This window comes from Xiphias gladius, chromosome 11 (genome assembly GCF_016859285.1).
Source record: "Xiphias gladius isolate SHS-SW01 ecotype Sanya breed wild chromosome 11, ASM1685928v1, whole genome shotgun sequence".
NCBI classification, from domain to species: domain Eukaryota; kingdom Metazoa; phylum Chordata; class Actinopteri; order Istiophoriformes; family Xiphiidae; genus Xiphias; species Xiphias gladius.
Window position 1 is genome coordinate 15,657,174 of NC_053410.1, and position 27,475 is coordinate 15,684,648.

At 38.1% G+C, this 27,475-nt stretch overlaps 1 protein-coding gene across 5 annotated transcripts; it reads left to right on the forward strand.

The window, feature by feature from the left end:
* Positions 1–27,475, forward strand: LOC120796070 (muscular LMNA-interacting protein). 5 transcript variants are annotated; one of them, XM_040138411.1, is made up of 12 exons: positions 1–221; positions 6,120–6,245; positions 12,718–12,855; positions 13,444–13,623; positions 15,833–15,904; positions 16,420–16,515; positions 16,598–16,681; positions 16,800–16,835; positions 18,152–18,199; positions 20,304–20,366; positions 20,492–20,602; positions 25,452–27,475. In XM_040138411.1, the coding sequence occupies exons 1-12, from the start codon at positions 192–194 to the stop codon at positions 25,671–25,673; spliced, it is 1,206 nt and encodes a 401-aa protein (XP_039994345.1). In that variant the 5' UTR covers positions 1–191; the 3' UTR covers positions 25,674–27,475. The 5 variants fall into 5 exon arrangements, with proteins under 5 accessions (XP_039994345.1, XP_039994347.1, XP_039994348.1 ...); XM_040138413.1 differs by having other exon boundaries at positions 13,444–13,464; XM_040138415.1 differs by lacking the exon at positions 1–221 and adding an exon at positions 1,478–1,517.

A 27,475-nucleotide genomic window follows, 5' to 3' on the forward strand; every position in this document is an offset into this window, starting at 1 on the left:
GTCTATAAAAGGAAATCTGCAGGGCGATACACACACCAACAGTAATACACTTTGAACTTCACGAGACTGGCTAAAAAGTGGGCATCTTGCTTTTCCATATCTGCCTTGATCAACATTTGAAGTCTGGAGAGAACTTTTCCGAAGCCTGGACACATGCAACACTTCTGGACGGAGAGGCATTTGAAGCAGAAATGGACAGTTTGAACAAGAGTCTGGGGAAGGTAAGACGGTTTGGAAATAGATATTTTTCTTTTGAAAACATGTACCAGATGAAAAACCCTAATTCTGGGTATTTGTTGTAAGACCTGCCTTTATTTTATTTTCCACTGACCTTTGTAGTTACAAAGGTTCTGACTTTAAATTCTGTTTTTACCTCAAAGCTAAATCCTGCTGGAAAATGAAACCAGTTGAAGAAATTGGTTTTAATCCATCAACACTATTAACCCCCCCATTGTGCCCTTTACAACCTGCCGCCACCTTCCAGGCTTACACACATAAACACATAGACACAGTACATGCAGCAACTTGATACTTATCCTGTTATTCCCTTTCAAACTAGGATGAATAATGGTTACCAAAACTGCTTTTGGATTAATTTAAATGCACAGAAGAAAAACTACAAGTTATAAGAATTGATATAAATGCATCTTATTAATGTCATCAATTACGAAAATTGAAAAATATATGTTCATTTCTTTTACATTTTTTAAAAAAATTTCTTACAGCTGCAGTGTAAAGTCCTTTACATGCCTCCATGACCCATTCAACATATATTACTCATAGATGTTAAATAAGAAAGTAAATCTTACTGCTATTGAAAATTACAGGCATTGATTGAAATATGGACATTTTTTGTTGTTTTTGTCCTTGTATATGAGACTTGTAATCATAACGTTTGTTTATAATCTGGAGTGATAAATTAGTGTGCTCAGTAGCAGCTGACAGTGGGCTATATTTGCCTGCCCTATCTACTGTGAAGGGAGAGGCTGTGTGTTTGTCTGTAATTAAACTCTTTACTTAGTGAAACGCCCAACTCTTTATGCTTTTACTGTGGCACAACATGAACAATTCAGTAATAGTGTTTAACATCTGAGGAGCACAGCTTTACAGCAGTAATTGTGCTCTTATTCAGCAGTAGAATATCTTATGTGCTCAATACGGCACTGAACTGAGGATCATCAACATCAACCACAGATAAGAGAATGTATGAATTACTATAAAACTTTTTTGGAAATTATACTGTACAGTTTTTTATAGCTACTTTACGGAATTAATAAACACAAAAAAGGAACTGCAGTTGCATAATAAAGGGCTTATGACAACCTATATCACAAGAAATTAGGTCCCTTGCATTCATTCAGTAGTATGTTTCTTTAAAACATATTTGTCTCTCTGGTTGCTCACTGTTTACGAGTGTCCCCTTAAAGACCCCCACAGAGGGTGGTCTGCTTCAGGAAATGACTTAGTGCTGCTTGTATTCGGTGTTTGGGACAGGCCTGACATGCCACAAGAAATAAGTGAGTGAGCACGCACACGGTGAGGCGACATGTAGCACAGTGAACCAGTGGTCGTTGGAAATGTGATCTATGAGGACGGCATGACCTCGGCACCACTCTATGCAATTAAACATTCAAGAGGGCTCCAATGGGCAAGAAGGAAATGCTCTTCTTTAACCTTTCCCAGTGTAAACTTACTCTGCTATGACTACAGAGGACATGCAAACAAGGAGGTTAAATAAGAGCATAAATACATAAACAAGTTTATAAAATGGCACGTGATTATTTTTAGCCAAGGCATTCGTTCTGTTTCTTTATTTACAGCTGATTATAGATACACTGGTGTCTTTAAGCGGGATATCTTGGCCCTTTAAAGTAATTGTGAACCTTCTCACAGCTCAGTAAGTAGGTGTCATGTCACAAAAAACATGGGTGGCATGGGTTTAAGGAGAGTGGTGGAAGAAGTACTCACATTCTTTACTATCTCTACTACTTCTCTACTACTACATAAAAATACATAAAATGTACTTAGAAGTATTAATAGTAAAACTACTCGTCATGCAGGCAGAAAGGCTCATGTCAGTGTTGATTGTTAAAATGAATACATTAATAATCTATTATGCATTGCTGAAGATGCAATAACATATCAAGCAGCCATGTATTATTGTAGCTGTTAAATATGGTGCAAATTTTAACTATTAACTATTCTGTATTTATACAACCTATATCTCTCTTATTTTATAAACTCATTATAAACATTAACCAGCAACTGTAGTAATGAAGTAAATGTAGTGGAGAAAAAAAGTCCATTATTAAATTCTGACTAAATGAAAATGTACTTTGTTACGTTCCACCTTTGTGTAAGAAGCTACATTTAGCTGCATAAGGCTATTGCATATCTACTTGTTTGACTTGACCTTCTTTGGAATATATAATGACCAGAAAAGCCACAGAAATAAGTCCGAAAAAACCCTGATGAATGTATCGAACTCAAAAAGACATATTTGCTTTAATTAAATGTGATCTTTTTGTCAAAAAAAAGAAAAAAAAAGAAAGATATTATGATCATGTAGAAAGGTAACATCTGGAGCTGCAGTTATTTTACTGGCGACAACTCTATCAGGGATAAGACCACTATATTTGACATCCGAGGTAAATAGAAGGGTTTGTTTTGAAAGCAGATAATACTGCACCTTTTCCCTAGTGGTTAATTTGAATGTGATTATCCAGATGTTTTGTCTTGTTTGTGATTCTTATTCTGTGTTTTTTCTAGTTTGTATTTGTTGGTTCTTGAACACTTGGGCATGTTGTTGTCAGAGGCCTTTCTTTGCTATCAGTGAACTTCCTCTACTTTCTCTATGGACTCTGTCCTCATGTTGATTACCCTCTGAACTGATCTGAAATGCATGTCCTATACACTATTGTATACATGTAGTCAAATGAAACACAGCTTTTATTCTGCAAAGGATAAGAAGCACAAAAAACCTTGGTCTATAGAATTTAAAATAAAGAGACTGCCTCAGAGCTATTTCTCTGCTCTTTGATGTTGACCTGCGAGGCAGTGCCTCTCTAGAATAGGTGTCTTTAGTTCTCCAGTCCAGCTGACAAGACCTCAACATCATTTTACATTTTATCACACATTTATAATTTATTTTCTGCCAGTTCTGTAGCTGCTACATCCACTATATCTGAACATGTAGCTTAAATATGTCAAAACCACATGCACCAAATGTGCCTCCCTAACATTTAATACATGCAACATCAGTTCAAAACCGTTCATTAACTCAGTGGCTTTACCTTTATATGTGAGTTGATGTAACTACCCAGTCCCAGACAAAATAATAAAACAAAGCAAAATATAGTAGCAGTGATGCTCCACTTGTTGAATAGCCATACTTTTAAGCTACCAGCAGACATAATCTTCCTCCCATATTTAAAGGTGTAATGTAGTGCGAATGGCTGGCCTGCTTGTATATGGTGTTTGAAATCACGTATAGACCATTTCAGAGAAGAGAGAACAATAGACATACCATCAGACAAAAAGATGTTAGTGGAAATGAACATTCTGGTGTTAGTTTCTTTGAAAAGGGTATTTAATGAGAAACAAATTGCATATTAATTCCTGTACATCCAACCAAGAGGCCACACAGACCACTACATAGAAAACTGTATAAAATATATTTTTTTCCTCAGATAAACTTGAGTAGATACCAGTTTAATTTGGCACATTTTTGAAACAGAAGTTTTCTTCAAGCGCAGTCAAGTCATTCTTGTAAACCAGTATGTGATTATTTTACATGATGCACATAAGTTGCAAGTAAGTAATGATAAAAAAAAGAAATTTTCTTTGAAATCGGTTCAGCAAGAGCCAAAATACATCATTAAAATTATGAATACAGTTCTACAGTTTAAGATGAAGTTATGAGAATACTTGGGTTTGTAAAATATTCGTAATCATTTTGTTTTGGAGCGTCTTTTCATCTTCTTCCCATATTTAACCAGCCACCTAATATTATAAGAACTGGGCAGGCAGGTTTGAATTTATGTCTGTAGTTAAACTGTAGATGAAAGGTGAAACACAACCTAATATGCTAATTCTTGGTGAGTGTCTACATCAATGAACAGAGATTGTGTGATCCATTTATAAGGGAGTCTCAAGTATCTGCTAATATAACCCTCACTGAAATTTCAGTGCCCTTACCCTCCATTTTGCAGTTTGCAGATGACCTGACAACAAGTGTGATCAGTGAGCAGCAAAAGTACTTTTGATGAGTGTGTGCTTTGAATGCTGCAGTGGGAATAAATGGGAAATGTTCCCACACATCCAGACTAAAAGAAAATGCCACTGAACCCAAACTGTGATGCCAGCTTAACAAATTGAAGCCCTTGCATTGCATGCATTGCTTTTATGGAGAATATACTGTATAGTGTGGCTCAACACACTACTCCAGAGTATTCTGAGATACAATCTTTTAACAGTTTAATGTAAGCATTGTAATCAGAGAGATATTGATGTTGAGTGTGAATTTTTAGAGCTTTCATTCCTTCAAGATCATAATCACAGAGAGATGTTGCTGTCTTTCCTATATGGAGGCGAAGCTTTTACCCAACAGAATTAAAAGCTCCGCCTCTTCATACATTTTCAGCATGGGTGGCCCTGGCGAGAAACGACACATTATCGCTGATGGTATGAATGCTGTGATGTCCTCACTGAGTTATACAAGCTCAGAAACAGCTGAGAGCTGGATGCACTAGGTCACCTCTGCAAACAGCACAGAGGTGTCAGAGTTTGGACCTGCTTGTCCCAGGGGCTGTTTTATGATGCTAACACTAAAGTGGAGACGTTTGGTGTAAGTCCTTTTGCGGTTAACCAGAAGGATGTTTGTAAAACATAAAAACTACTAGCAATGCCTTTCGTGTACGTCACATGCCAGTGGAGCTTGCACTGTAAAGTTTGTGATCACTTGGGAAAATTGATGCAAAAACAACAAAACCAGCCATAAATCAAGATGCCACTCTATAAAGGTGGAAGCCATGGTTCTAGATACATTGTGGTAACCAGATGCAACAGTGGGATTTCCCGCAAAAACCAGTGTACAATCTACAATTATACGTACAGGGATGCTTAAAGCAAATAGTTTTACATTTTGGGAAACATGCATATTTGCTTTCTTGCCAAGAGTATCCGTCACATTTTATCTGTCTATCGCATTTTTATGCGCAAACAGTCTAAACTGTGGCAAGAAATGCAAAGTTGCTTACCAGTGGAGGAGGTTTTGGTGACTTCTACCATGGGCTCCAGGAATACCTTTGCTGAATCCATGGCCCTGCTGGGACTGGTGGGTTCATTGCTCTTTGTTTTTAAAAAGTTTAGGTTTGCCTGGTTGATGAGGTCCTTTATTATGATGATTATGATTGTATTTAGTGTCACCTCCTAAGCAGTTGCTGAAATTTAGTACCATGAACTTGCTCCCAGATTAGAGAGATGGTAGTGGAAACAAAAGCAGAACCTGTGAAAATGGCTACATGTTAAGTTACAGGTTGTTAAGTCTGTTAAGCCAAAACTGCCCAGGTTTTAGTCATCACAGCCTTCGTTTTTGAAACAAAGGAGCATCTATGTCTTATTTATACAATTTCAGTTACATACCTTGTGAAAACACATGTGAGGTGCCTGATGGAGATGGGAACATGAGCTGATTTATTTGCAGCTCATTACTCCTCATTGAGTCCGGGTATATCAAGGCTTTGAGTTGCAGGGTGCTAAACTGCCTAATCTGTGCGTGTGTGTGATGATGGATCGTTAGTGTAGGGGTATAGTCACACGACCCTGTGTAGCGGAAAGAAATGCGATATTCCAAATCTCAAATTCAGTGGTATTCAGATGTAAGGAGAAGTCATGTTGAGTGACTGAAACAGGGAATTTATGGAGCGCGTGACATGATCCCTTTACCTAGGTTTTTATTAACAGAGAAGTCCCATTATGCTTGACTCACCATTTACTGTAAGTAATCTCAAAACACTCTCATTGTAACAAGTGTTTGTGCTTGAAGGGGAAATCATTGCGAAATTATTTCCATGGGTTTGTAACATGGACGATTTGTTCCTCTTCTCTCTGTTTTACAGGTTTCAATAGGAGTGCCACCTAAGCCTTCTTTTTTCACATTTGTGCCAGTGGTGCACATATTACCCTTTAAAAACATTATTTCTGAGGAGGAGCGATCCGGAGCTCTTACAGGAAAACCAAATAAGGTACAGCAGCAGCACACACCGTGAAGATTGAAAAGTGATATCGTCGCCGACTGGTTTTCATTTTTTGTAACATGATTACTGCTGTTACTATGAAGCGTTTATCAAAATGCATGTGCTGACTATATACATGTTGTTAATATACAGTGGCTAACTGACTCTTCTTTGTATTGGTGTCTGGTAATCTCTGTGTGTGCTCGTAGTGTTACTTGACATCACTCTCTGTTTGAAATGGTTGCACAAACTTTCTCACGCTTCATTTGTTGGGGAATTATTACTCACTCACCAGCACTGAAAGGGAGCACACTCTGCCTGCCTGACTCCACACATCAAAACTCCCACCAATTTCTCCCGAAAAATTGATGTAAATCTAGTTTTTGAGCCAAAAGCTTTGTGTTACAAAATGTTGGAGATTAGCCATTGAGACACACCCAGACTGTGCCTGTTTAAGAATGATTATGGTATATGAATACGACCACTTTCTTCTTTTATTTGATGCGACAGCTCAGCCTTTCTGTTTCACACCCTCCGGTTATTCTCAAAATTACATTTATCATTTTTATCAAACTTATGAGCGTATACTTCTCTAAAATTTCACAATGAACAGCATTTATTCAAACATCTCTGACAGTAGAGAGAAAACAACTTGACAAAGTAGCATGTGAGTGTGCAGAAAACTCTTAATAAGGACTATTGAAAACATAATGAATGTGAGATACCTCTGAATTGCAACTTTTCTTGAACAGAAAATAAAACTCAAACTGTTAGAGGTCCACAAGCCAGCAAATCTAATTTTGCAACTTTCAGGCCTTTTCAAGTGACTCTAGTGTCTAGTGATTAATCATGTCAGTGGCCTGAAGAATAAGGGACACACCTTAACTACCAGGAAAGAATCAATCTTACTCTTGCCTGCAGCATTTTAAGCAATTACATCCGACTTCCTTCTCAGATGATGGAACAGACTTCAGTCTGACTCATCCTCAGGGAGAAATGAGAAAAACAGATTCACAAGCTGTAATTATTTCTTAGTTTCAGAATGTGCATCTGTAAACATTCAAATCTGAGAGAAGCTGTCAGTATGAAATCAGAAATATCTTCTTATATACTTCCTCCTATATGGCTTTTTCTGGTTTCGCTGGAATTAACGTCATTGATGATGACTGACACCATCCAATTATGTATCCCACGCGCCTGACTCACACACTACATATCAATTCATCATGTTTCAAGATATATATATATATCAGAGTCAAACATATTCCTGAACTACCTCAGGAATCGAATCAGAAGTTCCCCAGCTGTAAAGATTTGCATTTTGTTATTCATTATAAGTCAGTGATACACTATCGTCTGTCATTCTGGCCCACTCTCCGGTAGCAGTTGCCCTAAGCAGCGAAGGTCGTGAAGATATGATGGACCGAGCCTCCAGTCGAGGGAGTGAACTGTCATAACGCAGCGGCCCTTCTGCTCCAGGATAGATTGTCTTCCCTTGGGAAAGTTTTGCATGCAATACACAACGTGACTTAGGTGAACGTGGTTTAATTTGCATACTTTTTGTATGGGTTTTGTTTTGGTTTATTTATGCCCTGCAAGGAAGATAACCTTCAGAAATGGGTGGCATTACACAGTGTTAACTTGTATTGCTCATCTCTATTCTCCAACTTTCAATAAATGCTTCTGCTTAAGACATCTCGGTACCCTGAAATGTCTTCAATCAGTTAACCAGCTCACAAGATTTCCATTACTCTACTGGATGTTCATCCAGCATCAACATCACAGCAGCACCACGGCTCTGGGTGCCTTGGGCTGGTTTGACTGCTTCTGTAGCCTGAAGTCGGCTCGCTGGCTGCCTGCGTGAGACTTCAAGGGTCCTCTAACTGGGAGGTGGCACTATTAGTTTCTCAACCTCCCCCCACTGCTATTACCTAAAGGACTGGCTAGCCTTCATGTTATAAACTAGCCATATGACTACACAACTGCAACATTCTGAACAACCCTGCAATTTAGCATACATAGGGGTATTATCTTTTCATACATGCACAATATTGGATTGTGTGTCTTGTGTGTTTGGATCCACTCTCACTATAGATAGCTCTGTGCTCAATTCTCTCTGCCATGTATTAATTTGAACTCCATTTCCACTTCATGGGTTATTTGTCGGTCTATAACTCTTACTACATCTTTCTCTCATATTGTTGTTCGGGCAGGGTTTTCTTTTCCCATAGAGAAGTGCCATCGGTTTCAAAAGCCAAATCTGGTTTTGCTGCTTTATCACTAGGAGTTGTAGAAGTAGTACTCAGATCCTTTACATAAGTAAAAGCAGCAATACCAAAGTCTAAAAATACTAATAGAAGTCCTGCATTCAAAATTTCACTCAAGTACAAGAGTACTTGAGTAAAGTAGAGTAAAGTATTAGTGGAGTAGTACTCATTATGCATAATGGTTCCTTTCAGAGGTTTAGATTATCAAGTGGTGTGGATTTAAGACACAGGAGGACAGGAAATGTAATACTGAATCACAATTTTATTCTTTGAATAGCAGAGTACACATACAAATCATATATATGAAAAGTCTGCAGAATCCAAAATCTCTTCTGTGACATGCTGTTTTAACCCTCTCACCCCATTCTCCTCCTAAGGGACATAAGTTACACAGAATTGTCTGATTGGCCTAACTCCAAAATATGGCTGAATCACTACTTTAGCGGTAGCTGGGAATTAATTATAATTATTATAATTAATATTATATAATTATAATTATTGATACATTAACTGCAGCCGGTTGAACTGGACAAAATTTATGTACTTTATATAGTTTTGGATATTTTCATCTACATCAATGCATCATATTTTATGTAATAATATGTGAAACACATAAACAATATTTCCTTCTGAAATGTATTGAGTATAAGTATAAAGAGGCCTATAACATAAACTTTTCCTGTGCTCTTTAGTCACTAATATTTCTTTTACTAAAAGCATATTTGACTGTATGAATGTACAATTTGAAGCAGTAGCAGTTGAATGCTACAGCTACTGACAGCAGCCGATCACCTTAGCTTAGCATAACGTCTGTAAGCAAGGGGAAACAACTATTAGTTTTTTGTATGTATTAAACAAATGAGATATAACGTAATCGTCGAGTTTTAGAGTTGCTGGTTGATGGATTTTATCACGCTCAGTCGTTGTCCTAAACATGAAGCCAGAGCAATGAGATGGTTAGCTTAGCTTAGCATAAAGACTGGAAACAGGGGGAAAAAGCTAGCCTGGCTCTCTCCAAAGCTATTGAAATCTATCTACCAGCCCCTCTAAAGCTCACTAATGAATACGTCGGATCTTGTTTGTTTAATGTATACAAAAACCAAAAGCCAGGCTAGCTGTTTTCCCTGCTTCCAGTAAGCTAAGCTAATCACCTGCTCTAGGTACATAGTTAGCGTACAGACTTGAGAGTGGTATCAGACTTGTTATCAAACTCTTGGCTTGAAAGCAAAAAAGTGTATATGCCAAAATGTCAAACAACACATTAGTTGTATTTAAACAACTCCCAGAAGTAGAAGTATGCAGTTTTGCAACAAAAACTATGGCTAAAGTAATGAAAAAATATAACAGAAGTAGAAAAGTGAAAGTACAAAAGTATTTTAGATAATGTTAATGTAACACTCATATTAATACAGCACTATTCAAAACAAAGTGCAAAGTGCTTTACATGATTATATATAGAATATAGCCTCATTTGTTGTTAATGGAAAAAAATGGTACAAAAAGTATGAACTGTCAAAACCATATACTGTACATTCTATGGTCACAACCCACCCAAAACAATTTTTAACTACTGAATTTAAAAAAACGTAGCCCAATTGGACAAAAAAACATCCAGTCTACCAAAGCTGCAAGTATGCTGACGAAGCTAGAGTGAATTTTTTATACACATTTCATAATAAATCACATTATTGTACATATTTATGTGCAAGTTTTGCTAAGGGTTCAGTCACCATGTTAACTCGCAAACAGAACAGCCTGATGTTCACCTGTAAACTGATTTCAGAGTCAGGCAAAGTGTTTTAGTCTATTTGTAAAGATCACAAACACACGCAAAACAAATTTTTGCTTTATCAAACGGCTTCTTATTCTGCGCACACACTCAAATGTCAGCCAGGATTCTGTTGAGTGTTTGTCAGGGGAGCAAAGAATTTATTTGACAGTAATCCCAAATATTGTTAACAGCTGTTTGCAGCTTTGTGTGAGTAACATTTTATATTTGCACAGGACAGATTAGTAGTACTCCCTATGGTGAGGGCTTCCTTTATTGGGATGCCATTGGGCAGAATGTAAAGGGTTACTTGTGAGACAATTGACAATTCATTAATCCACCACTTCGATTTGGAGCAGCCTGTCTGTCTCTTCAAAATGTCCTTTTCAAAAGAAAGAAATTGTCCCTTTGCAGTATCAGTAATGTAAAGTCAAGTCATCAGTATCAGTTTGTATTCTGAGTGGCCACCATGGATTTGAAATATGAGGTCCTACATCACAATACAATAGCTTCCCTACCTAACTATCTTGCTTCATATTAGAGGGTTTTCTATTCCTATTTGGCCCATTGTGCACCACAGATTGTCTTCAAACACATGACAGTAGTTGAGGTAACAGCAGGTGAGCAGATATTTTCTCTCTGAAATACCCAGTACAGCTTTTCTGATACATTTTGTTCTGATTTCTGCTGGATTTCTGCACACTTGGTTCAATATTTAAATATAACTAGAATAAGTCAGGGAATGTGACGAGAAGGGAGTCCACGTAAAAGTTATACCAAAAACAAACTATTTATTACAACTAAAGGTAACCCAGTTAAACTGGGGTGTGGAAATCAGCAAGATTCTAGATGAAAGCATGGATGAGTGGTATATGTGTTGTTGAGGTGTTGTATGTGCAGAAGCAAAAGAGAGAAAGTGAGGGCATGCGTCAGCTTTTAAAGTCTGGAGGGCCCAGAACTACATCAGCTGGTGACTCTCCCACGTCAACCAATTGCCTGCTGAGGTTGGTCAGGACAACGTGCAAGACAGGGGAAGAGGTGTCACAGCTTGCATTTTAAATATTGTAAAGCAGGTTTTTTAAATTTTTTTTTTTTATGGCAACCGATTTGGAAGACACTGGTTCCAGCCAATCACCCTACAGTGTGTGCAGTCCTCAGACTTTTGTGCTGTTATTCTGTGCTTTTGCTTATATATGTAAACACAGCTGCTTGTGACGCATAGTACCTGACGATATTATTGACATAAGTGGCCATTTATGTTGAATTCCGTCTCAGGAATAAGATGTCATTCTGGCAGCCTTTCATTTGCCTGATTACTGCTCATCTACAGTAAGGCAAAAGAGCATCACTGAGATAATTATTTAATTGATTTAGAAAAATGAAGGCTGTCATTATAAGATGGTTTCATATGTAATTATCATAAATGTGGGAGTTCATGCCAGTAATGAGGTAGCTTATGTCATCAGCGGTTACCCTTTTTAGCTCCAGTTAAATGTCACACATATTATCCTAGAATATTCATTTAACTTGAGTTCATGCATAAAATGCTCAAGTTTGTTACTCGCATTTGATTCAATTAATTGATAAAGGACCAGGAGAAGCAATGATTAAATTTACTGCTCAGTGTATTGCTCAGCCGGGATAGCCTCTATTTGGAAAGGACAATACAACATAGCTGAATACTCCAGCGAGACTGCCGTCACCAGAAAAACTCGATAAAGGTAATGGTTTCAAGTCTTAAATCTACGGTTTCCTGACAAGCAACCTCTTGTGGTCATGCGAAGAATGACTGTTGTGTTTGAGAAGCAAAGATTGCAGGAGTGTGAAGCAGTTATAGGCTCTAAGCAGTGAATAGAAACCTTTTAGGGAGGACGTCGAGGTGGATGATTGGTTTTACAAATCGTCTGATTTTGACACGACCACTAACTTGCCTAAACTTTAACCAAGCAGTTTTGATTGTCTGAATTTAAATTAGGTAGGATGTCATGCTGCGTCCAGCAAAATATGACTCCTGTATGTAGGATTTGAAAACACTGGCAACTTCTTGCATGAAAAAAGATACTGTGGCAAACAGTGATAATCAATGATATAAATACATAAAACAAAAAGTACAAATGGAAAAATGTGGCAAAGACTGTTACTGCCAGTTTGGAATGACTGCTAAACAGACTCTTTGGAGATAACATCTTGCTTATTTACAAGACTCAAAATTGTGTGTGTACACAGACCCTGCCTCACTTGTTCAGCTCTGCACAAGAGGCACGTACTACACCAATATTAGCAGGACATGTGCGTGTACATGTGAATTATATGTGTGGGTCATGTGGTCTGGTGAAACCAAGCACACCCCTGAGTTTAGAGAGGCTTGCTGAAGTTCACCACCGGGTTTTCTCAGGTTTCACTCGCTCAGATCCTCCTAAACATTTGCTTCATTTTCTCATGTCAGAACGTAGCTGTGTCCCATGAGAAGACAACCAGGGAGACCATGTCGGACGGGAAGATTTTCAAAGCGGAGAGAGTCTTTATCAGAGACTCTGTGGAGGGAGGAGCAGGAAACATAATCCAACCGGAGACAGAACTTCAAGTAAGTACAATCAGAGCGCTCTCAATGTCATATACTATATGACATTGAGATACTATAACAAAAAACTTTGTCACTGACATATAATATATATATATATATATATATATACATGTATATATATATAGATATGTGTATGTGTGTGTGTGTGTGTGTGTGTGTGTGTGTGTGTGTGTGTGTGTGTGTGTGTGGGCTACTGTATATCCGGTATCTATGCAGGGTGTTTAATTTAAAATGTAAAGCACTGTCAGGGGATTAATTGAAAAAATTACATGGCTGTTCAAGATGGACATTTATTATTTTTCAAATCTGATGTTTTAACTGGGATGAATGAATCTTATTCTATGAATAAATCAATATGCAAATAATCCAATATGTTTCACAGGCTCTACTTTACAATGTCAGGTGGAGGCTTCATCAAACTATTTTCTTCCTCTTTTTACAAATCAGACACAGCTGACAGAACCTTGTTAGAAATTTTAATTTGCCGGTCAATTATTTTGGTCACGCTGACGAATTTAAAGTGAAAGTCCATTTAAAGTGAAAGTCCACACCTAAGTAGCCATTTAATGAAAACTTTTTCTTTTTCAGTCGATGCCTTCACTGGAACACGTGAGCCTCTCTCACACCAAAGCCTCTCCTTCAGTCAGCGCTCATTCTGAAAATACTCCCAACCATGTTGCCGCCGGGACGGCCTCTATGGAAACAGCTGTTGATAAACACAGGGGCATTTCCCAGTGGCGGTGTCACGATACCTCTGGACGTGCTGAGGTTAGCTCAGGTTGCTTTGCAAATAGAGCGTCTGTGTCAGAAGACAGAACGAGCCCCACAAACTCTGCAGACCTTTTCCCCACCCTGGCTTCATCCAGAGAGTCCATCCTCTCAGTGGGCTCGGACAAAGACAAGAGTGTGCAGCTTTCCTCTGTAACCTCTCCTGTCTCTTTCAGCCGCACTGTCTCCCCCTGCTCATCTGTCCGCTCTGGCATGTTCTCCCCCTCTGTCATCCAGATCAAGAGGCACTTTCTCGCTCCTGGCTCTAGTCTGGTTCACATCCCTCAAACCTGTTTTTCATCCTGCGAGAGCTTGTCCTCCTCTGTCTTTCCACAGTCCCCTCCTCCCCGGCACCGGCCTCCTCTCACCCGACTCTCCCTCCTTACTGCCATCCTGAGAAAGGGCCGTCTTCCTGTTCTGTCCTCTGCTCTGCAGAGGCCTTACACCCCCTGCTGGCCCGTTAACCCTGTGACCCTGTCCTTCTGTAATGCCTGCTCAGCAGCCTCTAGTGTGGCCTCCATTCCCCTGGAGTTTTCCTCTCGGTTCTCCTCATCAGCATCTATTGATAGCCAGAGCCACGTTCACAGGGAGCCTAATAGATGCGTCACTGCTCCTCCGCCTGTGCAGTCAAATGAGCTCAGCAGAACGTGCCCTCAAAGTCCAGTGAAAAGATGCTCGGAGCAAATACGCTCAAGCAGTGCACCTAGATGGGAGCAGGTTATTTCACAGTCGCCAGTGAAGAGCAACATACTACCCCGAGCTCCACTGCCTCTGTTTTGCTCAAATTTCAAATCTGTTTCTCCAGCAAAGCATGAAGAAGTATTAGACGGTGCAACTTCCAGAAAACTGCAACACACACACTCCTCCATTTCCAAGTCCCCTGAGCTGAAAACCAGCAACACTCACATGTCCCTCAAGGGCCATGCAGATGATAACCATAAAAAACTTATCTCCCTTTCCCCTGAACTTATTAATGAGCAAGAGACCTCTGCACCCCAGATATGGAGTCACCCGCCAAATTCATCTCTCTCAAGGCTTCATTCGCTTTCTCACAAACTGAGATCTCCACCTGCCTGCCCTCCGGAGCTTCAGCCTTCTCAGTCACGCTCACTTGGTGTCACAATTTTCACTGCACGCACAGACGCAGCATCACCTCTACCTCCGTTGCAAAACACCACAGGAAGGTTTGAGTCAGACAGGAGATGCCCTGCTTCCAAAACTGCCACACCGCCACAGAGTTTTCACAAAGCCCACTGCCTGTCCCCTTCCCGCTACACACCCATCAATTTTCCTGGATGGCCATCGCCCACCAGCTCCCCAACGCCTACGCCCTCTCCTGCCCCACCAATCAGAGACCTCACACCGTCCCCTTCTCTCTCCCTGTGCTCAACCACGCCCCCCCCAAGGCCAGGGAGTGGAATATCAGAATGCAGTGACAGGGAGGGTAAAAAAAGAAAGGTAGCTTCTCCTTTTGCCATATGCATGACTTATTTAGACGGAGGATATTATTTACACTATGTGGTTAAAAACTCACTCACTGGATAGATGGATATCAAATGCTGTCCTCCATTCTTAGATTTCTGTTAGTCTTTGCCATATCATTCATTGATTTTATACAGTAGATCTTTGCTTTTCAGAGATTTCAAACATATTTCAGGATTCTAATGATTAACATATCTAAAATGTCGTATGTTGAAGCTAGAGGGAATCCGTCATCGTAAATTTGATGCAGCAGCTTTTTTAAAAGTAGTGGTTTCTAGGCCAGAACTTGAAGTTAACTAACACCAAACAAAGTTTGGAGTATTAGCCATCAGGAATCCAATTTATTTAGTACAAGTAAAGAAATATGAGTTGATGTTGGACGCAGTTGTCTAGTTTTCTTGCCTGTCAGCGTGGAAAAGTTGGTTGTAACTGAACCTTTTGGCAACATTCACAGTCAGTCAAATGAGCCGTCTGAGCAGCAGCAAGGCGATGTGGTTTCCAGCGCTGTCAAAGCAGATGAACACACGACTCGAGTGTGGCTGACTGTTTTACATGATTAGTAGCCTGCAGCAGTGTGAGAAAAAGCATGCCTAAAGAATTGTAAAACACGCACATGACGAATTTGCACGAGACATTCTACAAAATCCATCTTTAGTAAAATGCAGAAATCTGATTTTTGCATTTTTCATTAATATTCATTGTCTCCTCTTCTGCTTATAAACTCTAGAGACACAAGATTAAGTTAAACTACAAATCGCTCGCTGCAATTCCCACAAACACCCTTCTTTTGGATCAGCAGGTGAGTTCATTTATTTAACTCTAATCCCACTAATTCATCTTGTTATACTGCTAAATATCCAGCCACATGAAGCCGTAATGAGCTGGTCTGATGTACGTACTGTAGCCAATGTTGCAATGTGGAGCATTATGTGAGGAATGGAAAATGGGAATAAACTTGTAAGCCATAAATTTTGCATTAAAAGAGACAAATCGTATGGCTCCACTCACAGGGCTTTACAGAGAATTACATTTTTATTTAAAAATGGGAGAAAACTAATTTCATCAGCATTTACAAGCTATACAACTGAAAAGAGTGTGAGTTTTAAAACCTCATTAACCTTTTAAAAAGTCAAATCAGGCTCAAAGACATTGAAACATGGCACATTGCTGTGTTGCTTCATTTAGAGCTGCAGAGAAGGGAGCCCTGTCTGGAGGAGATGTTGCAGTGATTTCTAAGACTAATGTATAATTACTCAAAGAAAGCAGCAATCTTGTCAGGGAGCTCAATGTGTTCACTCTGCTTTGTATTAACAGGCAATCGATGCGCAGGTAGAGAGAGAAGAGAGTCCCTGTGACACGTTGGAGAGAGGTTTAACACTGGAAAGAGGTGTTGAAGACACCCATGCTGAGGTATTACTCCACACGTTACTGCTGGTTACTGCAAACACCACACAACAGACCGGTAACATTAGTTATTTTGTGCTTTATCCAGATGTGCTCACCCGCTCAGCTCCGGCAACAGTCAGAGGAACTTTACGCAGCTATTGATGAAATATTGGCAACTTCCATTCCAGCAGTGAGTTCAATCAATTATACAATTATTCATATACAATTACACATGTACAAATGTTGATTTGTTATATTAAAAGTGAATTAATGGCTTTATTTTTGCATCATTTAATTGGCCGCTGCAGCCCTACAGATCATCGACTACAAGCGTTGGCGTGCAGGTAAAGTGTGTTTCTTCAACTGCATGCGACAAGTGTGGCCAACTCATGAGCTCTTGCTTTTCCCCTTAAAGAACTAGTTTGACATTTTGGGAAAGACACTTATTTGCTTAGTCTTAGATGAGAAGATCACTGCCACTCTCTGTATGTAACTAGAGCAGGAAACAATTCGCTTAACTAATCAGACAAAGACCAAAGTGACTCAAGGAAGATAATGCGCCCGGCCAAGAAATAGTCCAGCACATAACCCCTGTAAAACCACAACCTTTAATTTTTACACTTTGCTTTTTGAATCAATTAAACAAGATATAAAAAGTTAATTAATGACCTATAGACGTGTTGGTAGGTGGTAAATGTAGTTTCAGCTGTAATGGCAAATGTAATAAAATTTATCGCCAAAAAAATGCAGTCTGACATGAAGAAAAACCCAGACAGGATGTTGATCCTCCGTTTAGTTTGTAGAACATTTTATAAGTATGTTCCTAAATCAAAAGAAAAGCAATAAATCCAGCCTATAACCAGTTCTGCTAAGAACCTCTTTGGTTGTTGAAATTCTAAAGACAAACCAGACAGCTGTTTATGCACAAAAAAAATGTGATAAAATGTCACAAGCGAGACTCAGGATGCTCTGCCATCCTTGTTGTCTGAACTACCAGCAGAAAAATTAGCAGAAAATGATGGATTTCAACTTTCAGCTTTCACGGAAACAAGTACTCTGTACTGTGTTTCACTGAAACACAAACTGGAAGTGGGATAAAAGTGAATTGAGACTGTATAAACATTAGTACGAGAAATGAAAAGACATCTGTTCATAATTCAACAAAGGAGAAAGCTTTTCATGGTTTCCGGTGAAAACAATCCTGTGTTTGTGTGTTTGTGCGTGTGCGTGTGTGTGTGTGTGTGTGTGTGTGTGTGAAAAAGAGTAAGTGTGCAGGCTGTCATCCATGAGACATCAGCATGATGTGAATTTCAATGCTCATCCAAGATCAAGAGTAGAGAATAAAAATGTGTGAATTTCAGTCACCAATAAAAAAAACACTGGATACACATGAAAAAAAAAAAAGAAATTTGCTTTTCCATTCATATGTCCAAAATTCAGATCTATTCAATGAGTCCTTTAGCTTTGCGCACCAAGGATTTATTTTCATCTTCTACCTTTCTGTCATTTTCAGTCATTTTTGCAAGTGACTATCACATATTTGAAAAGGTGATGAGTTGTTTTCAGATTAAATTTTCTCCATTGTCCCACAAGATGAGGCTGGTGTAACTCTGTTGTTTAGTTTCATTTCTTTCTGCATTTCTTTCTTTTCCTTTTTCAGCAGAACAACTCACCATTTCCAAAATCCTTTGGACGTGAAACCAAATATGTGAGTAAGAGCAGGTGGATTTTTTTATTTTTTCAGTTTAACTTTTAGACAATTTTACTACCAAATTTATCATTTTATCATTTTGGAAATACTCTGGGCCATCAAAATTGCGAATAAAAAGATTTTCAATGAGGAATTTTACCGCAGTAAAAGGCTGTACAGATTTATTTCAGCCTGCATGATCAGAGAGATTTGCTCCATGGAGTAGATTTCCTGCTAAAAAATTCACAACGTTTTTTTATCAACCTTTTTATGACCCTCTTCAAAAACATTAAAGGAATAGTTTGGGGAGGTATGCTTTAGCTTTTGCATGAGTTGAGAAGGTTGCTAGTTCTCTCATATGGTTAGCTTAGCTTAGCATAAAGACTGGAAATAGGGGAAACAGCGAGCCTGGCTCTGTCTACCAGCAACTCTAAAGCTCATTAATTATGTTGTATCTCCTTTCTAAATGTGTGTTCAGACAGAAAATGAAATTAATTTTCACGTTGTGTCATTTGTTTGTATTTGAATACTGGATCATTTCTTCTTATTTGCCCCAGACATCCAAAGTATCAACTGTACATTAGCTAGCAAGCTAGATAGCTAGCAATGGACGCTCCGACTGCGTGTATGGAGTGTGTCAAGAAATAGTTACACTGCTTAACTTCCCTGAAACCACAAATTTCCCCCTGCTTCCAGTCTTTAAGCTGGCTAGGCTAATCACATCCCAACTCCAGCTCGATACTGAACGCATAGACATAAGATTGATATTAATCTTCTCATCTCATTAAAAGAAAGAGAATAATTGTATTTCCAAAAATTTTTTTTATTTTTCGGATTTTTTTTTTTTAGACAATTTTACTACCAAATTTATCATTTTATCATTTGGGAAATACTCTGGGCCATCAAAATTGCGAATAAAAAGATTTTCAATGAGGAATTTTACCACAGTAAAAGGCTGTACAGATTTATTTCAGCCTGCATGATCAGAGATTTGCTCCATGGAGTAGAGTTCCTGCTAAAAACAGAATTCACAACATTTTCTTTTATCAACCTCTCTGACCAACTTCAAAAACATTAAAGGAATAGTTTGGGGAGGTATGCTTTAGCTTTTGCATGAGTTGAGAAGGTTGCTAGTTCTCTCATATGGTTAGCTTAGCTTAGCATAAAGACTGGAAATAGGGGAAACAGCGAGCCTGGCTCTGTCTACCAGCAACTCTAAAGCTCATTAATTATGTTGTATCTCCTTTCTAAATGTGTGTTCAGACAGAAAATGAAATTAATTTTCACGTTGTGTCATTTGTTTGTATTTGAATACTGGATCATTTCTTCTTATTTGCCCCAGACATCCAAAGTATCAACTGTACATTAGCTAGCAAGCTAGATAGCTAGCAATGGACGCTCCGACTGCGTGTATGGAGTGTGTCAAATAGTTACAGTTACACTGCTTAACTTCCCTGAAACCACAAATTTCCCCCTGCTTCCAGTCTTTAAGCTGGCTAGGCTAATCACATCCCAACTCCAGCTCGATACTGAACGCATAGACATAAGATTGATATTAATCTTCTCATCTCATTAAAAGAAAGAGAATAATTGTATTTCCAAAAAATCCTGAACTATTCCTTTAATGAACAGTCTTCTTTCATGAACTACATGAAATTACAGATACATTTTGTTCCCCTAAAGGTTTCACATAACAATACTGGGAATGTAGGCTATTTCACTGTTTGTTACAAGAAAATGCTAGCTAACAGTTACATTTACTAAGGCTGTACATTTTTTGTTAATGTCAGGTTTTGTTTTTGGTCATGTTTAAATAAAAAAAAGCTTATTTAGAATTTAAAACTACCAGTAGAAAGCCGCTCTGAATAAGTTAGCTGAATGAGGGTACATCCGAACAGATGGCAGTTTTTTATGCATAGCTGGCATCATAAAACGTACATCAAAATATTATATATTTCTCTCACTATTCATGCACAAATTTACGTTGATTGTTGTTTTGCAACATTTCCAGCAATGAGGTGCAGTTATTTCATACTTTGCTTAATTTTATCAGTATTAGAGACACTAATGTGAGAGAAACTAATAAACATGTTAATGTTTTTGTTCCACATTGTTTATTCAGGCATCTTTATGCAGCTTGCACCCATCTGCCAGTACGGAGAGAAAGCTGATGGATCCTAGAAAGGTACGCAGTCAACAAGTTTAGACACCTGCTGTAACTTCTATAACACTGATAATGTAAAGTGTCTTGGAAAGATAATGATGGGAATGAATTCCTTCTGTTGTCAAACTATGAATCCCTCTGTCCAGACAAAGCCCGGGGTTATTCGTCCGATGACGGCCATTCCAAGACTGACAGTGGAGGATGGGGAAGAATTTCATCCAAATCCCTTCAGGCAGAACTTAACTGACAACAAAAAGGTATGCTGGTAGCATTAGTTTATATTATAGCGAAGGAATCTGTATCTGTTTATGTTTTCAAACCCATAAGGTTCTCTTGAAAGAGAGGTGATATTAGTGAAGAACACAGAATAACCACGTTTATATTTACCACACTCAAATCAAAATCAATCAAAATCAAAATCAAATCAAAAAAAGTTTCCAAAAAGTTCTAGAAAGAATGAAAAAAAGGTTTGATTGATTCTGAACCTTGGGAAAACACACTGTGGTCAGATACTAAACTCAAGGTTCACTTACTAGCTTTTTGTGGAACCTTTGACCATATCCCGTGGCCTTCTTTTAGAAAAACAAACAAACACACACCCACACACCAAGCGCCTGCTATCATGCAACCATAGTACTGAACTTAGCTTACCTGATGACACCAATTAACTGAAGAAAGCTGAAATCTAGTAAAAGCTAATAAGTGAACATTGAGTTTAGAATGTTTTATCACAGATAAAATATAGTTAGTAGCCACAGCACAAAGTATAAAATTTTTGAGGCTGGGCACTGATTATTTTTCCTAAAGCCCTGGTCATTCCTTTTGTTACTTTACCAGCTTCATGTTTCAATATGAACGCCCTATATGATGAAAAGTTGAAAGTTTGACTCAAACTCAAAATTTACCATCAAGTGCCTCTTCAAATTGCAGACTGCAAAGGGAACAGGGAACCATATTAGGTTTCAGAGCGAGATCAAACTAAGTTTGAACCATAAATGCTATATTCTACAATAAATTTCTTCTATCCCACCTACGTCAAAAACTTTTTTTCCTAATATACTGAGGTCCAAATAGCCACACATGTTGGTGGCTAAAAATCATAGGTTATATTTTTTTGTTGTGAGACAGATTCACTGCTTTTCAAAGCAGCCACTTGACACTCTCTGCAAAATCACACCACTCTACTCCTTTCACATATCCAGTTCCTGAACTGCTCATACTTTGTACCTGTCACATATGAGAGTTTGTGCATTATTTGCACCTAACATGCAATCAAATCATTAGAATCTGTCTTATTATGAGTAAAATCTCTTATCCAAAAGTAAGAGTTAAAAACAGTATTGAAATCTCCTATCAGTCAATCACGTTACCAGATTTTTAATGCAATAACAACATTTTTAATGACTAACTGCACATTCTCTTGCTTAACATTTTTAGATCTTTACATTTTCCACGAGAAGTTATTTCCCTGTAATTCTATTGTTTGCGTATCATTTTCAATTTAATTACAATATTCATATAATTTAGTACTGTAAACTTTGATCGAATATCTCTTATCTATCTATGAACCCTCTCACTTTTATTAATTCATATTTAATAAACTATAATGACATAGAGGTCAATTACAGTTTCAAAGCCTCTGTGTACCAAAGCTTAAGTGATTATAATATTTTGCAAAATGAATCTAATGGCATGCATTATTCATTTTTGTTTGTGGAAAATGGGGAAATCTCAGTGTCACTGTGTATAATTGAGTATGGCTGTCTTCTTTGAAATTTACAAATCCTACACATAGGAGTTTTAACACATAGGGCTTCGAACGTTAAACAAACTTTTAACAAAGTTTGAACCGAACCCATAATCAGTTCTAGATTTGGCAATCCACTTTTGCGTAAACCAAGTATATTTTTCAGTTTCTCTGTTGAGATTACTCCAGATATCTGTTAGGTATAAAGTCCTCAATCAAATGTTGAATGTGGTGTTGGGAAAATGTGGACAGCCTCTATCCATCTATTTAACTGAAGTCACCTCTACTAGGACAAAATCAATAGAATATTTAGCTTAAAGCTAAATAACAGACTCCCACTTTCATTACAACTAAAAGAAATTGGATACCTCCTATATCATGACCTACACCTTTCCAGTGTAGCTGTGTCGTCAAACATCATTTTACTAGTTTTGATGAGAAGTTAGTCAATTCCAAAGAAGTTGGACACTTGCCTGCAGCTATTCGTTTTACCGTCTCTACCCCTCGCGTTCCATGTTCACCACACCGCCTCTCTTGTCAGCCAGCCGTGTCAACGCGCCTGGGAGGATGATTCTTTTTACTTCACAAGCTCCTGAGGTTCAGGCGTGTACTCAGACCTCTTCATGTCAAATAACTTAAACTGGAGAGAAAGAGAGAGTTGCCTCTGCCCAGCCCCGCTCAGAGTATTTGTACATATGGATAATGTGGTTAGAGAGTTTTTCATTGTTTTTCTCTGCTGTTTGTCATAAAAGTCCATTGTAACCAACATGGATTCAACTACAGACTTCTTTCAGAAGCTTTTCCGCCTAGCTTTGGGAGTTTTGATAATAACGGATTTTGGTGTGTAGTATTATTTTTAAACACTTAAATGAAAAAATAGCACTAAAACAAAACAAGACAAACTAACTCTTCATGTTAAGTACTTTTCATCCTGCTCCGGTGAATCTCAGTAACAGCCCCACTTTTCCCGATGATGAGGGGAAACAGGTTTGGAGAGCCATCAGGAGAGTAGATGAGTGTGTGGCAATTTATCAGCCAAACCTTTTTTTTTTACAAAAAGCAAGGAGAGGTGGTAAAATGTACACATTTAAACTGCAGAAAAAAAGTACCCAGGATTTTGGTTTTCGACTGCACAAAAGGAAAATGGTGCAATGCAACAAACACATAATTAATGACAGCTTGCTGTATTTGTGTTATTTTCTGAGTTTGCACAGAGATCGTTTTTTCCATATCAATATTCTAATGAACATTTACTTTAATCATGCCAGAAAATATGTGTAAATCATTATGAAATATCTATCAAATTGCCACTGAAAGCCACTGGGTCGAGCCAAGGTTAAGCTCCTTGTGGCACAGTCAACTGTACCTTGGTTATCCTACCATGTTATTCAACCTTAGATCTTTGATTCATTGCAGTCGACATTATGCAGTCAGGTAATCATCAATTAATTTCAGCTCATGTTAATTAAGTTCAAGGTGATGGAAATTTTTATTTACCTGCTGCTGAGGATGTTGTTTTCTCAGATGCTACAGAATCATTTAGAATTCAGAATTTACTGGTCTGTGCCAACAAACATCTACTTGAAGTTTGAAGACATGCATATGCATAGTTTGAAAAGGGATTGGGGCGTGGGATTCGATTTCACTTAATCTCATTAATTGTTTTTTCAGCCATGCAAATATCTGTCAATCATCACAACACCACTGAATCACTGAAAAAAACAGGGGAATAGCTAATATTTACGATATTTATCTCAACATATGAGAATATCTTTAAATGTATGATATTCAGTTTTAAAGTTTAAAAAAATAAAATAAATTCAAAGAGAGGGAGAGAGTTATTTGCTGTCTTAGAGAACACATTTAGGGTATACATATAGTCATAGTGGCACATTAAATTTTCTCTGACTGGACTTTGGTTATGTTGGATTTCTACTTTTCAGGATGATGTGAACGCTTCAGAAATCTTCCTTTATTACAATCTTTTGTATACATGCAGTATCTGACTGGCTGATGAATGTTCTTATTCTTGTAATGTTCATAAATGAATCTCCTCTTTTTCGACTCCAAAAGTGTTTATTCACAGCAGGTGAAAATCTTTGAAATGACCCAGCAAAAAAATGAACTATATTATTTCACTACCGGGTTTCTAGTTTTTAGTAAAATTAAAATATGTGGCAATGAGTAACGGGCCCAGCATGAAATAACTATTTATGTATAATTGTGAACGAATGGGTTTATTGTGAGCACAAATTCATTAATAATTAAGAAGAAGAAATTTGGATATTGGTGGTGTGTGCAGTGTGTTACAAATCTGAGAATGAATCTACAAATGGCTGCTTCTGCTTTCCTGAGCGTGCAGCTTTTATGTTTTGAACAAAGGGGAGGAAACAATTACACACGTGTGTCGTTAAGTCGATATTCTGATATTTAGCTGTCTCACTGAGAGATGAGAAAATAGATATCAAATTCACCTCTGCTCTTTCATTACGAAAATCACTTAGTCCAGGACGTGTTTAGCCTCATATAGCACATGAGTGTGGAAGCATGGGGGAAGTAGCTGGCCAAAAGAGAAAAAAATACATCTTCCTACAGCCTCCAAATTGTCTCAATTACATGCTATTTTTATAAATCAGAGTTACAACAATAGCCAAAGCCAGCAATTTCACTGTGGCTATGTATTCTGTGGTCACTGGGCTCAACATGTTAGCACAAACTAACAACTTGTTAATTACTTTGTCTTGTTATCTGTAATTTCTATTTTCACATGTGTAAAATACTTTGATGGAGCTATATGCCAACAATTTTCTCCTCAGGTTTTTAGCATCATAATTATGTTGATAAGCTTTAAAGGCCTCCCAAACACGTTTTCTTTCAACTATGGTGAAAAAAAGAACCATTTTAGTCAGAGAAATAGTAGAAAACGTGTTTTTGACCAAAGAGAAAATGGTAATAATAAATGCTGCTGAATATTAAATGACAATGTAATGTTAAAACACCTTCATATGTTTCATATGTGTTAGACATGTAATAGAGCACACCTCAGTGTCATGTAACTTGTCAAACTTCAATTCAGATTTTTAGTCTTAGTACAAATGTGGTGATTGGAATCACCATCCATTACAGAAAGATAACTGTCAATTCTAATCAAATACACAATGAATATTCATCCCAATGCAAACGCCAATCAGCCTCAGAGAGAACTCATTTCAAGAAAGTTCACTGTGGGCTGGAATCTACTAAAAACTGGAAATTGCACAATCCTAACTGCTGCAGTTGATCATTGTCTTTTGGCTCCTATTATAAAAGCATTAACTTGCAAACTAACTTGCAAACCTTTGTATCTTTTTCAATCTCAGGTGGAAAATATGAGTCCTGAAAAGGCAGGGAAAGATTTTTACACAAGTTTAAAAGGCGTGACGATGAGAGAGGAGGGGAAGCCTGAAAGAAGAAGTCCATTCTCATTATGTGACCTGCAGATTACAGAGCCTGAAGACCAGATCAGTCAACCTGCAAAAGATGCTTCGGCATCTTTCAGTCCTAAGGAAGGGCGGATGGAAGCTTTTGAGACCCATATTTAAAGCATTAACACAAAAGCATTAACCCTTAATCCTAATTTTTAAAAAATGTTTTCAGTGAACAATAATCTGCTAAAACATATTCAGTATTTAAGACCATTGCATACTTAAAGGAGGAATGACAAGTTAATTGCACCTTACTTAAATTAGTGAATGAGTGCATCACCATTTGTACAGCTGTATACAGAAGTTGACAACAAGGGTTTAATGTGCCTTACAAGGATGGTAGAAATGCATGCAATTGACTGTTTACTAATTCCCAGCCCCCTCACGTGTAGTTTACTACGATAAGTGGAGGCAGTTAACTCGAAACTCTTTATCATTTTTGTAAACAGTGGGTCCTTAATTTAAGAAAGGGGTAGACAAGAGTCTCTCTAGCTGGCGACCATAAATTTTGCCATCTCAAGTGACAACTGCCACTAGCACATTTGATCAGCTCCAGCTAGCTAAACAAGCCAATGTTAGTGCTGTTAGTTGGCTGAACACACTGTCTCCGAATGAGTTTTTTGTATTTCCTGCTAACATGTTGTAAAATGAGAACCCTGTAAAATGGTCTTAAATATGTGCTCGGTGGCTACATACATGATATTGTGCTGAAAGACTGAGACTAAGGCCCGGGTTATGCTAAGAAGGAAATAGTTTGTAGGGCATATTGTCCGACCTCGTCAGAAGGCCGAAGTGCTTATATCTGTTTCCTACAGCCAAACTTGAAGAGGGTGGAATATCTATTAAATATGGTGATAACAACACACATTTCCAGACAGGCTCTCCTGCATTCATAGTGTTGCCGCCCCCTCACGAAAAGTGACAGATACAGTTGTGATGTGGGTGTGAATGTTGGACATTTGTTTTGGTTACAGAAACTGTCAGATGCAACCCCTGCCAAACGGTGTGTGAAGCTACTTGACTGTCTGACACGCAGGTCTCACACAGTTTATTGGCAGCTTAAAGTTGCTTGTTCCAGGCAAAAAGTCAGTGTCATCATCAGTTGATGATTCACATGGAAGACATGTAAATAAAGGGCATTGTTCTGGTCCTGCAGCATTGAACTAGTTAAACTTTGTATTTTAAGTATGATAAGGAAAACTGTAAGAGCAGACGGTTATTTCTTACATACTTGGACAAGCAAAATGGAAGTTAACGCTAGCGTTATGTTCTACTGTTTATATTTTTAATCAGCATGTTTACATGAATGTAACGCTATCTCAGATAAAATGATTGACTGGCAGCGTCAATTTCCGTAGTTCCGATAATTAGCTGACAGAGTTGCTAAGGTTAACCTAAACTCTGATGTAATAGCATCCAGGCCCAGCCTCCACACAGCAACCAACGCTGTGCTCCTTTAGGTATGTCGAGTATTGCTCCTTGTACAGAATCATGTGCGCTGCTTTGGCATAAATCTGAATTCAATTGGACAGTTGTTGTTGGGGGGGGGGGGGGATTAGCAAACAGTCAATTGATTGAAAACATCCAATAGCAACAAGAAATACTTCAACTGTGATATTGCTCTATTTTTTATCCCAAGTAAAAGCTATTTTGAATCATTAAAGAAAAACTTACTGTATGGCCTTATATATGCTGAATTCACAAAAAGTCAACATGATAAGGGTAACTGTAGTATAATATAAAAGGTATGCAAATTATGCAACTCATCACTGCTCTACAGAAAATACTATTTTAATATTATTCAATGATTTGAGGAAAAATTGTAATATGCAATAAAGGACTTCCCTATTTTGCCCTGTGCTCAGAGTTTTACTGTATAACCTGCTGCCATATGTAAATTCCCATGTCATTAAAGAAAA